The sequence below is a fragment of the Thermobia domestica genome, chromosome 10 (assembly GCF_964235325.1).
Source record: "Thermobia domestica chromosome 10, izTheDome1.hap1.1, whole genome shotgun sequence".
NCBI lineage: Eukaryota > Metazoa > Arthropoda > Insecta > Zygentoma > Lepismatidae > Thermobia > Thermobia domestica.
Genome location: NC_137463.1, coordinates 83677237 through 83691731, shown reverse-complemented (window position 1 = coordinate 83691731; position 14495 = coordinate 83677237). Strand labels below are relative to the sequence as shown.

General features: G+C 38.8%; 1 protein-coding gene across 2 annotated transcripts in view; it reads right to left on the bottom strand.

Moving 5' to 3' along the window:
- The window catches only part of LOC145662517 (scavenger receptor class B member 1-like), an 83035-nt gene extending 72346 nt beyond the window's left edge, over nucleotides 1-10689 (bottom strand). The window contains exon 1 of one of the 2 annotated variants that reach the window (XM_081728172.1): nucleotides 10386-10689. In XM_081728172.1, coding sequence (XP_081584298.1) covers nucleotides 10386-10440 — 55 coding nt within the window. In that variant the 5' untranslated portion in view covers nucleotides 10441-10689. The remainder of the gene's footprint in view (nucleotides 1-10385) is intronic. The other variant, XM_081728171.1, reaches the window with a different exon arrangement.
- Between the last annotated feature and the right edge of the window lie 3806 nt (nucleotides 10690-14495).

The window sequence follows — 14495 nt, the reverse complement described above, 5'->3', positions numbered from 1 at the left end:
ACTCAATTGTTTTCTCTCACACAAAACCAGTAAATTCATCTTATTTCATTACAAATAATATATCCCTAAAATGAGTTGTCCAGTCCAACAATCATGCCTAAATAACTTTCTCCGAAATCGATACTTGACTAATTAGTCTTCTCGCACCCTGAAACGGTGAATAACCTAACTCTCCTAATTACTGACACTTTCTCGTCTATTCGTCAAGTCTCATTTCGCCCAATTTTATCAATTGTCTTTCACAGATCATTTTCTTCATTGTAGGTGAAATGCAAATTCCCATTTGGGCTCATTCTCGTTCCGATTTGATTTTTGTGTCTAGTTTAGATAAACGCAGAGATTACGCTTATTCTTGGGATGCTATCTCTATATCATGAAGCTATTACTATCTCTTACCATTTTTGTTGTATATGGACAATGTTGAAATCAGAAGTTGTGGTGAATTCGTAGCACTTCTGGTTTTAGTCTAAAGATGAAGGTGGAGATGAAATAAATCTATTCTTGGGACGCTGAATCTTGGGAGAAGAGAGAGCCGCTTCTCGCTACCTTTTTACCGCTTTTGCTCTATGGCGAACAACGTTAAAACAAGAAATATTGGATTTCTAACATTTCTAGTTTGAATAGAATGTTTATGAAATAGACAGAACCTAGTGTTAGGATGATGAATCGATTCTTCAAAAATTGCTTCTCGATTGGTCTGATATCTCTCGATAGACGAACATAGGGAGGAAATAGACGTTCTATAAGACTACCTATACTTAAGTGTAGCATAGTTCAAAAGTCTAGGTAATTACTATCCGCTTTTCACAATCTCATTTCATCCTTTGCTTTATTGGTCGGTTCCACAGCGCCTAATAATGACAATAGATCTATGTAGCTTATAACTATATTAGGATACTAAAGAGATTAGTATATGCAAAGTATGTGGATTGTGTAATCTTATACAGGGTACCCGAGAATCTTATACAGAGTCCCTTGTCGTTTCTGGAAAGGAACACTTTAATTCAAGTTAATCGTTTATAATATCAAGACACCGTAAGTTGATGGAAATCACAGCAGTTCAACAATGATCGCCCTCCATATCCAACGAGAGTTGCCATCCTTCCGCGGTGCACTTGAACGTTCACCCAGGTATTTACAATTACCTCAGCAATATTGCGGCGTGTGTTCCGCTGCACTACGGAGAGACGGCAACTCTCCTTGGATATGGATGGCAGTCATGTTGAACTGCTGTGGTTTCATTACCTTACGGTGTCTTCTTTGATATTATACACTTAATCTGAATTCAAGTGATCCTTCGAGAAACGGTTAGGGGCTTCTGGAGCACCCTGTAGAATGACTGTCTCTCGATAGCGTGAGGAAAAGAACGCTAAGAGACAGCATTTTATTATTATTATTATTATTATTATTATTATTATTATTATTATTATTATTATTATTATTATTATTATTATTATTATTAATGTTTCAGCGCCTCAAGGATGGATTCCATCTCTTCATTTAACCCTCGATACAAACCGAAACTGGTAGAAATGTACCATTTTCGGTTGTAACATTGATCACCAAAGAGCAAAATATCAGTATATATTGATGGGGAAACGCGGTTTCTTTTTAATATTAATTCGGCTATCCTTATACTAAAACCGGAAGTATACAAATCTACTACCAATTCATGCTACAATACTGAATTTCCATAAAGCAAAAACAGTAATAGGTAACACGCTCACACAACGATATTATTATTATTATTATTATTATTATTATTATTATTATTATTATTATTATTATTATTATTATTATTATTATTATTATTATTATTATTATTTACAATAGTGACGTTAAGTATGAGAAAATATAAACAGCAAATATTGAAATTTAAATTTTGATATTCAGTTTAGTGTTCCTTTCAGCAGAGAGGCTATATGAGATATGGACCTACAGCTTCACGTGAAATCCGAAGCAAATGAGCGCTGCCGAGAATCGAACCTGGATTTCCCATGCCAAAGGCGCGTACACTAACCGCTCAGCCACGAGGGAGATCAAAAACATTTTTTTTTAGTTTAACGTCCCATGATTATGCTTTTTAGGCTATGGGAGAAGGATGATTAAGGCAAGTGAATGATGATGGAGGAATTGGTGGAATGATAATGTGTAAGGAAACGGGAGTATCCAGGGAAACTCACGGACACAATGTTGTCCACCACACACTTTAAAAAAATGAAATGAAATCTTTAAGTTTTACGTCCCACGTTTATGCCGGTTAGGCTTAAAGGAGACGGTGATGATGAGTAACGAATGAAATGGTGGAATCAAGAAAGTGGGAGGAAACGGGAGAATCCCGAGAAAATCCACGCACACGGTGTTTGTCCACCACAAAGTTCAGTTGGCGGGGGCTGGGGACGAACCCGGGACCCCAAGCACCAAAAGTGAACGCTCTACCACTCACCATAAACTAACTTGGCCGGGGATCGAACCAGACCCCTCGTACCAGAGGCAAGCATTCAACCACTGAACTACCGTGCTCCCCTCAGAATTCTAAAGAAAGAAAAAAAGGGAATATATTTGTAACTTGATGAAGCTATACGAATATTTATTCTGATTGTTGTTGATGTTTGAGATTATCATAATACATTGCCTAATGATTTCAAAAATATTGGAATCAAACATAAAATTAATTCAAATCTCAGTTATTGAGTATATTGAAAGATCGCTTACATCAGATAAATACCACAGACTGACAGACTGTTCTTGCCTTCTGAAGTCCCTGACTGAATGAGATGAAGTTCGATTACTCGGAGATAACTTTCGAGCTACTGGACATAAAAGGCAGGAAATTTGGAATCTGGTGACTTCTTGATACGCATAGGCCTATCTAACATATGTCTACTGGTGGCCTTTACGTAGTACGAACCGGGTAACTGCCCAGTCTCCGCATTCAAAGGTTATTCTAGATTTCTAAAAAGATATTCTGCCTTTCAATTTATCCTACATTATTCTCATTAATGAGCGAAGTTCTCTGTTACGTCAGAAACATACTTTTTTTTTTTTTTTTTTTTTTAACTCGGAGGAGGTTTCGAAGTTTAGCCAGAGCATTCACCTGCTGGATGTTGAAATCTACTGGGTTACTTTCTCAACTTTCATAACTTGCAACCTATTTAGTACAGTACCCCAAATGTTGGCTGGTGAACAAAACAAAATCACAAATGTGAATTTCCCATGCTAACGAATGATATATTGACTACTATTGTATTAATGTATATACAGATGATGATCAGAAAAATGGAAACACCTGTAGTTGGCAACACGTCAGATGTATGGGTTGGCAGTGGTGTCGTGGTGCCCGCAGCGCCGGACCACTGGTGGTGGTGTGTTAGGTCGGTCTCCATACTACGTCAGGCGCAGTGGAACAGCAGTGTCCAGTGGCTGCAACAGACGAAGGTAGTGTAAAATGGGAGACCTCTCCGATTTTCAAAGAGGACAAATTGTTGGTGCGCGGTTATGTGGAGTGTGACGGCAGTGGCTACTGTGTTAGGTGTGTCGCGTGGGACAGTGTCGAAGGTGATGACGGCCTACACAACACACGGGAAAACCACATCGGGGAAGCGGAACAGTGTGCTGAAGAAAATCATGAGTAACAAGTCACTCCGGGTATTAAAGCTCATTGTCACGCAGAACCGTCATACCACTGCGGAGCAAGTGACGAAGGAACTCAATCAGCACCTCCCCCACCCTGTTTCGACAATGACAGTCCGCCGCGAATTACATGACATGCACTACGGGGTCGTGTTGCACGGGCCAAACTGCTCATCAGGGACCATAAAGCTTTCGCACGCCGCAAATGGTGCCGCGACCATGCAACTTGGAACGTTGAGGGCTGGAAATGTGTGATATGGTCGGATGAGTCATCCTTCACCTTATTCCCAACCACGGGCCGTGTTTATGTGTGCAGAACGCCCAAAGAAGTTTATGATCTGCAGTGTCTCCGCCCAACTGTGAAACATGGCGGCGGCTCGGTGATGCTGTGGGCAGCAATATCATGGTTTTCATTGGGTCCTGTGGTCACACTTAGCGGACGAATCACTGCCAACGATTATGTCGCAATTTTAGGAGGCCACTTGCATCCTACGGTCCGGATGTTGTTCCCGGACAATGACCCATCTTTCAGGATAATAATGCAATCATTCATACAGCTGGCGTTGTTGCAGCGTGGTTTGAGGAACATCGGGATGAAGTTCAACCCCTCCCCTGGCCCGCCCAATCTCCAGATCTCAACATCATTGAACGTCTGTGGTCCGTCTTGGAAACACGACTCCGGCGACGATTTCCACCTCCATCCTCTCTCACAGAACTGGCCGATGCCCTGCACGAGGAATGGTGTAAAATTCCACTTGCTACCATTCACGACCTCTAAGCCTCCATCCCACGTCGCATCAAGGCTGTTCTGAAGGCGAAAGGTGGCCCGATACCATATTAATCTGGTAAGTTGCAACTTCGTTCAGGTGTTTCCATTTTTCTGATCACCATCTGTATATGACCATTTCGATTTTCCGATTTATCGTACAGAACTCCCTTGTGTCTACTTAGGGACTGGATTCGATTCCGCGGGACCACACGTGGTTCAGATTCCACACTAGGCTGTTGATTTACGTTTCACAAGAGCCTTGGTGTTGAAATGAACGTTAAGTTTCAAACCACTCTATAAACTCGATGGGCCTTATGCAGAGTCGAATCCAGTCTGAAGAGTTCGACTTACATATGTTTCTTGCAATAGTCAGTCCTTTAGTATGCCGCTAATCATACGTCAAAACGACTCTACATAAGACCCGAAATGTTAAATAGACCAGGGTAAAGAATTAACTAATCAAAATGATTATAATTTGAAATAGACTGATTTTGTCGAAGATGAATGGAAAAGTTGCGCGATTCAAACCATGCCATATTCTGAAAACAAATTAGTGAACCATTGTCAATCCACTACTGGATACCGTAGATGTCTCTGGAACTCTTCTCCATAACCATCTATCTTTGGCAAATGTCTTCCACGTTCCTCCAGTGCTTCTTGATTTTATCATATCACTTTGAATTAGAATGTTTCTTAAATCTCCCCCTTTTTCTTCATATCTAATCAAGGATTGCTTTCGTTCACCTATCATCATTTCTTCTTACAATATGATCAACCCATTGTCACTACAATGCCTCTATTATGATCACCTTAGTGAATCTTATAAGAATGTAATTTAAGCCCGTCTGTCCGTTGCTCCACATGATAACTCTTGAGCGAAAGTTATTTTCTAAATCTTTTCGGCCGAGTTAATAGAGTAAATCCGTTAATATCTTAAGGGGAAACTGAGGCTTATGTATGCCCGTTACTCCACACGATTACTCTTCAACGAAAGTGATTTATCTATTTATGCAAGTAATAACTAGAGCGAATATCTCAGCTGAGTTCGTTAATGGAATCAAACCGTTAACATCTTCACGGATAACGGTGACTAAGGCAGCTATGCGTATCCTATTTTCTACTATTGAAACAATGGTGTAATAACTGTGGAATGCTAGAAGTTACAGATCGCGCCGTTAAACGTGATTTAAGAAAGGGGGGACTACATACCCGAGAGTCACACCATCACACCAGCTGTTTCGAAAGGTATGGATCGGTTGTTGAAGAGACTTCGACGTGTGAGTCCGAAAGTTTTTGATTCTCGCGAGTGGCTCATCCTTCATGACAAGTTTTATCAAAAGACGATTCTTGTTGAGCAGTTTCTGGTAAAGAAACAAGTTGCCTAGGTATCAACCACCTCCTCATTCTCCAAAGCGAAGGAACAAAGGTCTGACTCATTTCTGATATACAACAAAGATGTTACCAATGAATTGAACAGCGTCACACAAGACTTCCAGAAGAGGATTTTACAGTTCTACACCCGTACCACTACTCGTATCGAAAGAGGAGGGACGTTATTTGGAGTATTAACATGTGGTTATGGTTATTCTGTCTTTTATTTCTCTTTCATGCCACCACTTTTAAAACTTAGTAGACGGATTGTTATATTTTAGTGAGGCTATCTTCTATTACATTGTTCAGTTTATAGCTTCACACAATTCCAGACTGTGAGGGAGAAAAAGTCAGAAATTGGCCAAAATGAGATAAGTCAAAATTGGAGATCTATGTGTCATGCTCCACCTCTAGTTAACTTGGTATAAGTCAATTCTAAACGTGAGTTGAATAATCGCGTCTTGATACTGTTAGTATAACTGATTCATACTTATGCTTGGTAAAATAAAAAAAATCGCCTCCTGAAAACCTGTTTATTATTATTATTATTATTATTATTATTATTATTATTATTATTATTATTATTATTATTATTATTATTATTATTATTTATACTGTTTCTCCCGCGCAGTCTAGAATTTAGCATTTAAGAGTCATAGAGAAATATAATCGCCAATTTTAGAGATAAGTTTCAGAATTTAGTCGAATAAATTCTGAGTCGATGCAAATTTGCGCTAAATGACGAAAAGATTATTCATTTCTGTTTTAAAACAAAAAAGTATCCAAAATGAATTTATAAAACTCGCAACAAGGAAAAGCAAAAGCTTAAGAAAACTTGTTAAATATAAACAAGCATTACTCCATTACTTTGGATTTTGCATGAGATATTACTTATGTTAAATATAGGCCTAGCTCTCTGTAATATCGCGATCTAATCAATAAAAACGCCGCTGAACTCGAGCATAATTCTATATTTGCTTGCCGATGTTTTGACGGACGATATTCAGTTGTCGGACACTTTTGATATTGAAATGAAATCTTCCAATTTAAAGTTCCATGATTACTCCTTTGAAGCTAAGGGAGATGATTAAAGCAAATGAACGATGGAAGAATTGACGGAATGAGAAAATGAGAGGAAACGGGAGTACCTCGAGAAAACCCACGGACACAACGTTGACCACCATAAAATTACTTTTCTGATACTTTTTATATAATACCCAGTGCTGTAGTCCTAAAATTTTCAGGGGTTCCCCTGATTTGTGATCATTTATCATTATCATAAGACACACTCAAGGCATTTTTAATGAACAATGTAAATTGTATGTATTAATTAATTCAATATAAAGAAAACGTTACTGTTTTATAGTCTAAAAGCATTTCATGCTATTTTCTTGACGACACTCCTTACATCACACCCTTAATCACATAAATGGGTGTAGGTATGGAGAAAAAACCAACTCACTCCGAGAAGGAAAAGAAAAAATCTCGCCGGATTTTCTTTTCTTTTCATGACATATATTTCAACACCTGCTAAGAATATATGAGAAAAAAGGTGATATAGTCACTTTATCATTGGAGCCATGGCCCGATTAAATAAATAAATATAAACAAAAATATACACTTTGAAGCAGAAGCTACAGTACATTCTAATGCAGCTTTTTCCAACCGGTGTGCCGCCAAGAAATCGAAACAAAATTATTAATTCTATAGCAACCAAATTGCAAGACATAGGAAAAAATGTACATTTTCGTATTTCACATTACTATGAATTTCTACCATGGAAAAAAAATACTGTAATTGCAATATATTATTCTACATCTATTACTGTGTAGCAGACAGTATTTCGACTCGTACACATATCCACGTTTAGCTGCTATGTTACGCTTCAATTGAGAGTCATACTAACACCAAGAAATGGAAGCACTTGTACAGCGGGGGACACTTCTAAATCATACAGCCATATGGAGATTTACGGCTATGGTGTACCATTTAGAAGTGTCCCCCGCTGTACAGTACGCGTCAAGTGAACGTTCGTAGAACACTCATTCGCACGTGAATGACGGAACAACACTTTGGTCAACAGGTGTGTTTTGACTTCGACGCATCGCAAGCTGTGTGATTGCAATAATGTGCACCAGTTTTGGTTAAAACAGCGAAGTTAAAAGTACAAGACATTTGTTTGTTCGTTCGTTATTTAGTGACCTTCGTTCTTAGTGAAAGGTTGGATACAGTTTTCGAAAAAGAAAGCGTATTTTTTAAAATCTGATTTCTATATTTCATTGCAATTGTTTTCTATTTTAAAATTAGAATAAAAAATAAGCACAATGAATTAGCATAGGGGAAAACCAGTAATCGAGCTTTCATCTCTGTGAGGAGGAGATCAGTAATCACAGAAAAAAAAATACCATGGTATTTTATATTTGCAAATAATAATAATAATAATAATAATAATAATAATAATAATAATAATAATAATAATATCTATGAGTGTGCCGCGAGAATTCAAGTTACACCCATAGTGTGCCGCAAGTTGAAAAAGGTTGGGAAACGCTGTTCTAATGACTAAGATTAAGCAGAGAGTATACGGCGTGTACCGCCGTGTACCCTCGACTACAACTCTGATTATATCATGCAACCCAAAACATTTAACAAGAAACATGCCACTGGAGAAATCAAGCAAGCAAGAAAGATATATATATATATATATATATATATATATATATATATATATATATATATATATATATATATATATATAGATTAGGGTGTCCCTTATTTTGGGTAATTTCGTGTTGCGATACGCACACCCTCCAAGTGTAGTCTATATGGCCATAAACACGCATTAGTGAAATGGCAGCTGTCTACAAGAACGTTGACCCGTGCCGACTTGACGACAAAGTCATGAAATGACGTTTTCATATTATAATTTAGAATTTCCAACCGTGATAACGGAGAAACTAAAAGAGATAGAGGAACGAAACTTTGCACAAGAAAACTAGAGAAAGGGCGACATCTGCCTGTTTATTGAAGAACATCACCGGATGAACAGTGTTGCCAACCCGAGAGAAAGTAATGTTTTTGTAAATTAAATGAGCTAATTTGGATATCATCATTGGAAGCAACAATGAAAAGATAAATAAAAGAGATGGTAAACGCAGATCAGTGTTGCAAAATTTTTGAGAAATAACGTGAAACATGAGCAAACGCCGTTGGCGCATAAGAGAGTGAGGTACTAACATTTTGTACACATTAAATTAAATATTGACAAGAACTGTTTAAGCTGACTCTAAGTCTAGAAGGGTCAGCTGAACAGTGTTGCCATCAACAGAAGAGAAAAGTTGTGTTTGGAAAAGGTACAATAACTCGGAAAGTTACTAGTGCAGTATGGTTTAAAACATAATGCAAGGCGGTAGAGAATGAAATGAAATGAAATTTTTGAGTTTTACGTCCCACGGATATGCCGGTTAGGCTAAAGGAGACGGTGATGATGAGTTATGAATGAAATGGTGGAATGAAGGAAGTGGGAGGAAACGGGAGAACCCCGAGAAAACCCACGCACACGGTGTTTGGTAGAGAATGAAGAGTAATACCGTGGTTATGTGAGATCGATAAATAACGTACTGACAGAGATATTCGGTATCTTGTTAAAGCTGAGACGTAAGTTTGTAAAAGGTTGCAACGCTGCACAGCGGGTTAGAATCCTAACAACCTGGTTAAAATATGAAAACGGTGTGCAATTTGCATGTGTTTATGCACTCGTGGGTTTTTGAGATCGCTGATAACGATGAAGATGTCAATAGTAAACAACCGCCGCTGTGCAGCGTTGCCACCTTTTACAAATCTTACTATGGTTTAGCCCCTCCCTTGATCATATCCTGGATCCGCAGATAGATAGATATTAAAATTTTACTTTGTGATCATCTGTACCAAAATGCCGAAATAGCAAGTACTTCGTTGGGAAGTACTATGTGTAGTTATTGTGACGATGCATTTCTAACATACGTTCAGAATGAGATTTCTTGAATACCGTGGCTATTCTAGTCTAGTTCTACATTTTCTTTGTAGCAGTGGCGGATCTAACACTGGGCTGGGGGGGGGGGGGGTGCTAGGCCCCAATTTTTTGAGTAACAAAAATAATGAAGCTATTATTTATACATTTTTGAAACTTCGTAGTGAACTCGTGTTATACCTATCATAGTCTGGGTTCTGGTTGCCCCAGCTCCCAGGTTTTAAATTCTAGATACGCCTCTGCTTTGTAGCCTGCAATTTGATCTTTTCCTGGAAGTTATCTTTTTTTTTTTTTTTTAAAGAAAATGAAATATTTTAAAAGAATAAAAAGTTGAAATGCACTGCAAAATTCAACATTTAAAAGGATTCTATATAAACAGCAAAAATAATAACTGCTGTCCGTTGCTATACTAACATACCTATAGTGGATTAAAAACAAATGGCTTTGCTACAAGAATTGTTTGTTGATTGCAAATTGAAATGAAACTACTATTGTACAGTACAGCCTTCTTTGGCATACATTAAAAACGAACAAAGCTGAAACATAATACGTGAAAGTAACTAAATTATCCCACAACGATGACGTCAATCATTGTGAACGTACTCACTGGTTGTTTCCTTTCGACAAGAGCAGCGTTTCCGACTGGAACTATCCTCATGAATTGTCCAATTTCTCAGCGGCTCGTAATCAGCGTTCTCTTCAGTTGTTGATTTCTGCATATTTGATCAGGCTCAAGAGAATGTCGTATTAATATATTACGCACACATTGTCTCTTAGTACTGGAAGTGTCAACACATATTGACTTCGTACCGTGTTACATGTCGTATATGCGAGCACTTCACACACGCACTCACGTAACCCAGCAAGGTCGTCTGCTCTGCTCTTACACGTTTTGTTCTGTTGTGAAAGCAGAGGCAGTGTTGCCGTGTTCATAACTGCAAAGTCACTGCCTTATAACGGTCAATGTTGTCATCTTCGTACGAATGAAAAGGTGAATGAACAAATATTAGAGGTTTTCTTATTGTGTAGTCAATAAAGGCCCCAAAACATCGGACTTGAGAAATAATTAGAGTAAAGCTGAATTTTACCTGATTGACAGACCACACTACCAGGGGAGCATTTTTACTAAAATTCGTAAAAGCCCCCCAGGAGCTTCTCCCAGCCCCCTTCAAAGCTTCCCTTCATATTAACAATAGCTTTTTTTTTAAACAAATTTTAAAAAATATGGAAAAAGTAGCTTTTCACTTTGAAACTCTCAATTTTTCTACGATATCTTTGTCATATGTTATGTTATGTGAAAACTCTTCCTATAAAAGTTATGACCTACACTTTTTACAATTTGGGGGCGCGGTGGCTTAGTGGTAGAGCTCCGGAGCTTGGGGTCCCTGGTTCGATCCCACCTCGTGCCGTGTGGACTTTGTGGTGGACAAACACCGTGCTTGTGGGTTTTCTCGGGGTTCTCCCGTTTCCTCCCACTTTCTTCATTCCACCATTTCATTCATTTCTCATCATCACCGTCTCCTTTAGCCTAACCGGCATAACCGTGGGACGTAAAACTCAAAGATTTCATTTCATTTTTTTACTTTTTAAAATTTACTGATATACAGTTTTGTTTATTATAAAATGAAAAACGAAATATTTTTTTTAGTTTAACGTCCCACTATTATGACCATTATGCTAAAGGAGACGATGATTAAGGGAAGTTAATGATAATGAAAGAATTGGTAGAGTGAGAATGTAGAAGGAAATAGAGGTATCCGAGAAAACCCACGGACACGATGTTGTCCCCTAAACTTACTTGGGCGGGGTTCGAACTAGGAACCCCACACCAGAGATAAGTCCTCTACCACTGAACCACCGTGTACCCTTTATTTACTTATGCGCAATGCTAATAGTGGAGAGGGGGGTGAAAGCAAGAAAGTTCAGGATGTGACGCGACCACTACCCAGTCAGTGAGCAATGTGATTTATCATATTGAGATTTTAGAATAGTTTATCATGTAATTTATGAATGAAGTAGATATAATGGGATTTCCTAGTACAACATGTAATAGATATTCAGATAGACAAGATTATCTACTACAATTATAGTTAATAAACCTATATCTTTAAATTATGTTTACCAAGAAAATAACAATACGATATAAAACAATGTTTTTTTTTTTTTTTGCTAGCGCAAGCTAGCCCCACCCAAGGGTTATGCCCTCGACTTGGGAAGAGGTATTATAGGAAAATTGGGAAGGTTTGTTACATTGGTTGGGATAAGTGTTCATTATTTATTTATTTATTTATTTATTTAGTAAGTTCTCATTGATTTTAACATATTTAGGATTTTATGATCTTTAGATCATAAACATATGGTTGGGTAGTGATGAAAATGAGGTATGAAAGCATGAAGAGGTGCTTGCACATCACAACACATAGGTAGTGTTAAAGAGACGAGTGAGGTTATCTTCTCGCCCCGGGGCAACGCGGGGCATTGATGTAAGACAGAGGGAGCCCTGTTAGTACACTAGGATTACTGTGCTTGATATGATGGAAATATGAAAGGTGAATGAAAATGAATTTGAAAGGCATCTAGAAGAGGAATATCGGGATGATCAGGAGGAACTGTGAAACGATACAGAGTAAAGAGCAGAGAAAGAAGGGTGGGGCGTAAAGGTGTGAGAGTAACGAAGTCTGCTGCAGTGTGAACGGTGTCCATAAGTAGCGGATGATTGGTAGTCAGGCGTTGAGTTATAAATTTCAGTCGGAGCGATTCTATGTGTGCAAGGAGAGTAGGAAACGTAATACGGCTATATAGGTCGGCAGTGGGACTGGGCAAAGGTATACGATAGGCGATTCGGAAGGCATGACGTTCAATAATTTGGAGTTTTGTATAGAAGAAAGGGGCAGCATTTATCCAGGCTGTGTAACCGTATGTCAGTACGGGTCGTAGAAATACTTTATAGGCTGTAAGAACTGTATGAGGTTTGAGGCCCCAGGTTGTGCCACTCAAGCGACGGAGTAAATTAAGCCTATTGTATGCTTTAGTCAGAATAGATTGTAAATGAGGTCTCCATGTGAGGTGTTTATCCAACAGAAGCCCAAGATATTTTGTTGTGTTAGAAGGATGAATCCGTGTGCCTAGAACTTGTATATTCAGCAGGGTTGGGTTGCGATGAACTCGAGTACGTTTGCCAGGAGGAATAAAAACAACTGCTTGGGTTTTGTCAGCGTTAATCTTAAGCCGCCATTTGAGACACCAAGAAGAGAACAGATCTATAGCTTCCTGAAGAGTTCTGTTTATTTGTTGAATAGTTTTACCAAGTGCCAGAAATGCTGTGTCATCCGCATATTGAAAAATACTGATGCTGCGTGGGAAAGGAGGGAGATCTGCCACATAAAGAAGATAAAGTAGCGGAGACAATGCAGATCCTTGCGGGACTCCGGAATGTAGGAAAATTGGATGAGATAATGCATTATTAATAGAGATATAAGCTATGCGTCCGGTGATAAAGTTGAATATTAGACGAATGTAGGTAAGAGGTAGATGATACTTATTCAGTTTGTAAACCAGCCCGCCATGCCAGACAGTGTCAAAAGCTTTTTCAAGATCAAAGAGTACAAGACAAGAAGGCTTTGTGGAGTGGAATTGATTGGAGATATGATTGACGAGTCGAAGTAGCTGGTCATTTATGCTGAACTGAGGGCGAAAACCGGCTTGATAAAGTGGTAGAAGGCGGTGGTTGGTACAGTAAATGTGAAGGCGATGTACTAGAATTCGTTCGAATAGTTTACTGAGCGTGCTGGTTAATTGAATAGGGCGATATGACGAAACAAGGCTTGTGGGTTTTTGAGGTTTTAGAAACATTAGAGTTTTTGACATTTTCCATGTAATAGGGAAGAGACCTGTGCGAAGAATAAATTTGAAAAGTATGGCCAAGAAATGGAGAAGACAATAGGGAGCCTCTTTGATATGGCGGTAAGATATATTATCCATGCCAGGTGCACTATTTCGTTTTCGCTTTGTAACAGATAAGATGTTATCGATAGTTATAGGTGCTGTGAGTTCGTGATTTTCAGCTAAGGAGTGGTCAAGTGCAGGTTGCAGATGAGGAGAGTGGAAGTTGATGCGATCTACGGGATGTCGCCGTGGGTAAGGTGGTGGGGAAGGTGGAGTGAATATATCTTGTAGATAGTCAGCAAACGCATTAGCTTTGTCAGTATCTGTTAGAAGAGGCTGATTATTATGAATGAGAGGATATGTCGTGATCGAACGTTTTCCAGTGAGTTGGTTGAATCGCTTCCAGTACTGTGTCGGATGTGATATTTCAGATAAAGTGTTACAAGTTTTCACCCACTGCCGGTGTTTATAAGCTGTTATGTAATTGCCGACGACACGTTGTAAGTAACGGTGATGAAGTAATGAGTCTCTATTGCCTGTACGTTCGTAGTCTCGGTAGAATTGACGAGATCTGCGAATGAGGTGGCAGTTTTGGACGAAACGGATTCGAAGTAGTTGTTGGAATGTAGGTATTGGATGCCTGGTTTATCGTCTCAGTGATGAGGTTGAGAGATTCGTACATGGAGTCTTCTGACAAGTAAACCTTACGTTTGGGTGAATCGAGTTCCTAACTGAGACACATATGAGAAAGTAGTACTAAATGTGGTCAGTATTTCAGTGAAGTTGTAGGTGCGAAGCTCCAGGGGTTTAGGAGATACAGCTACCAGA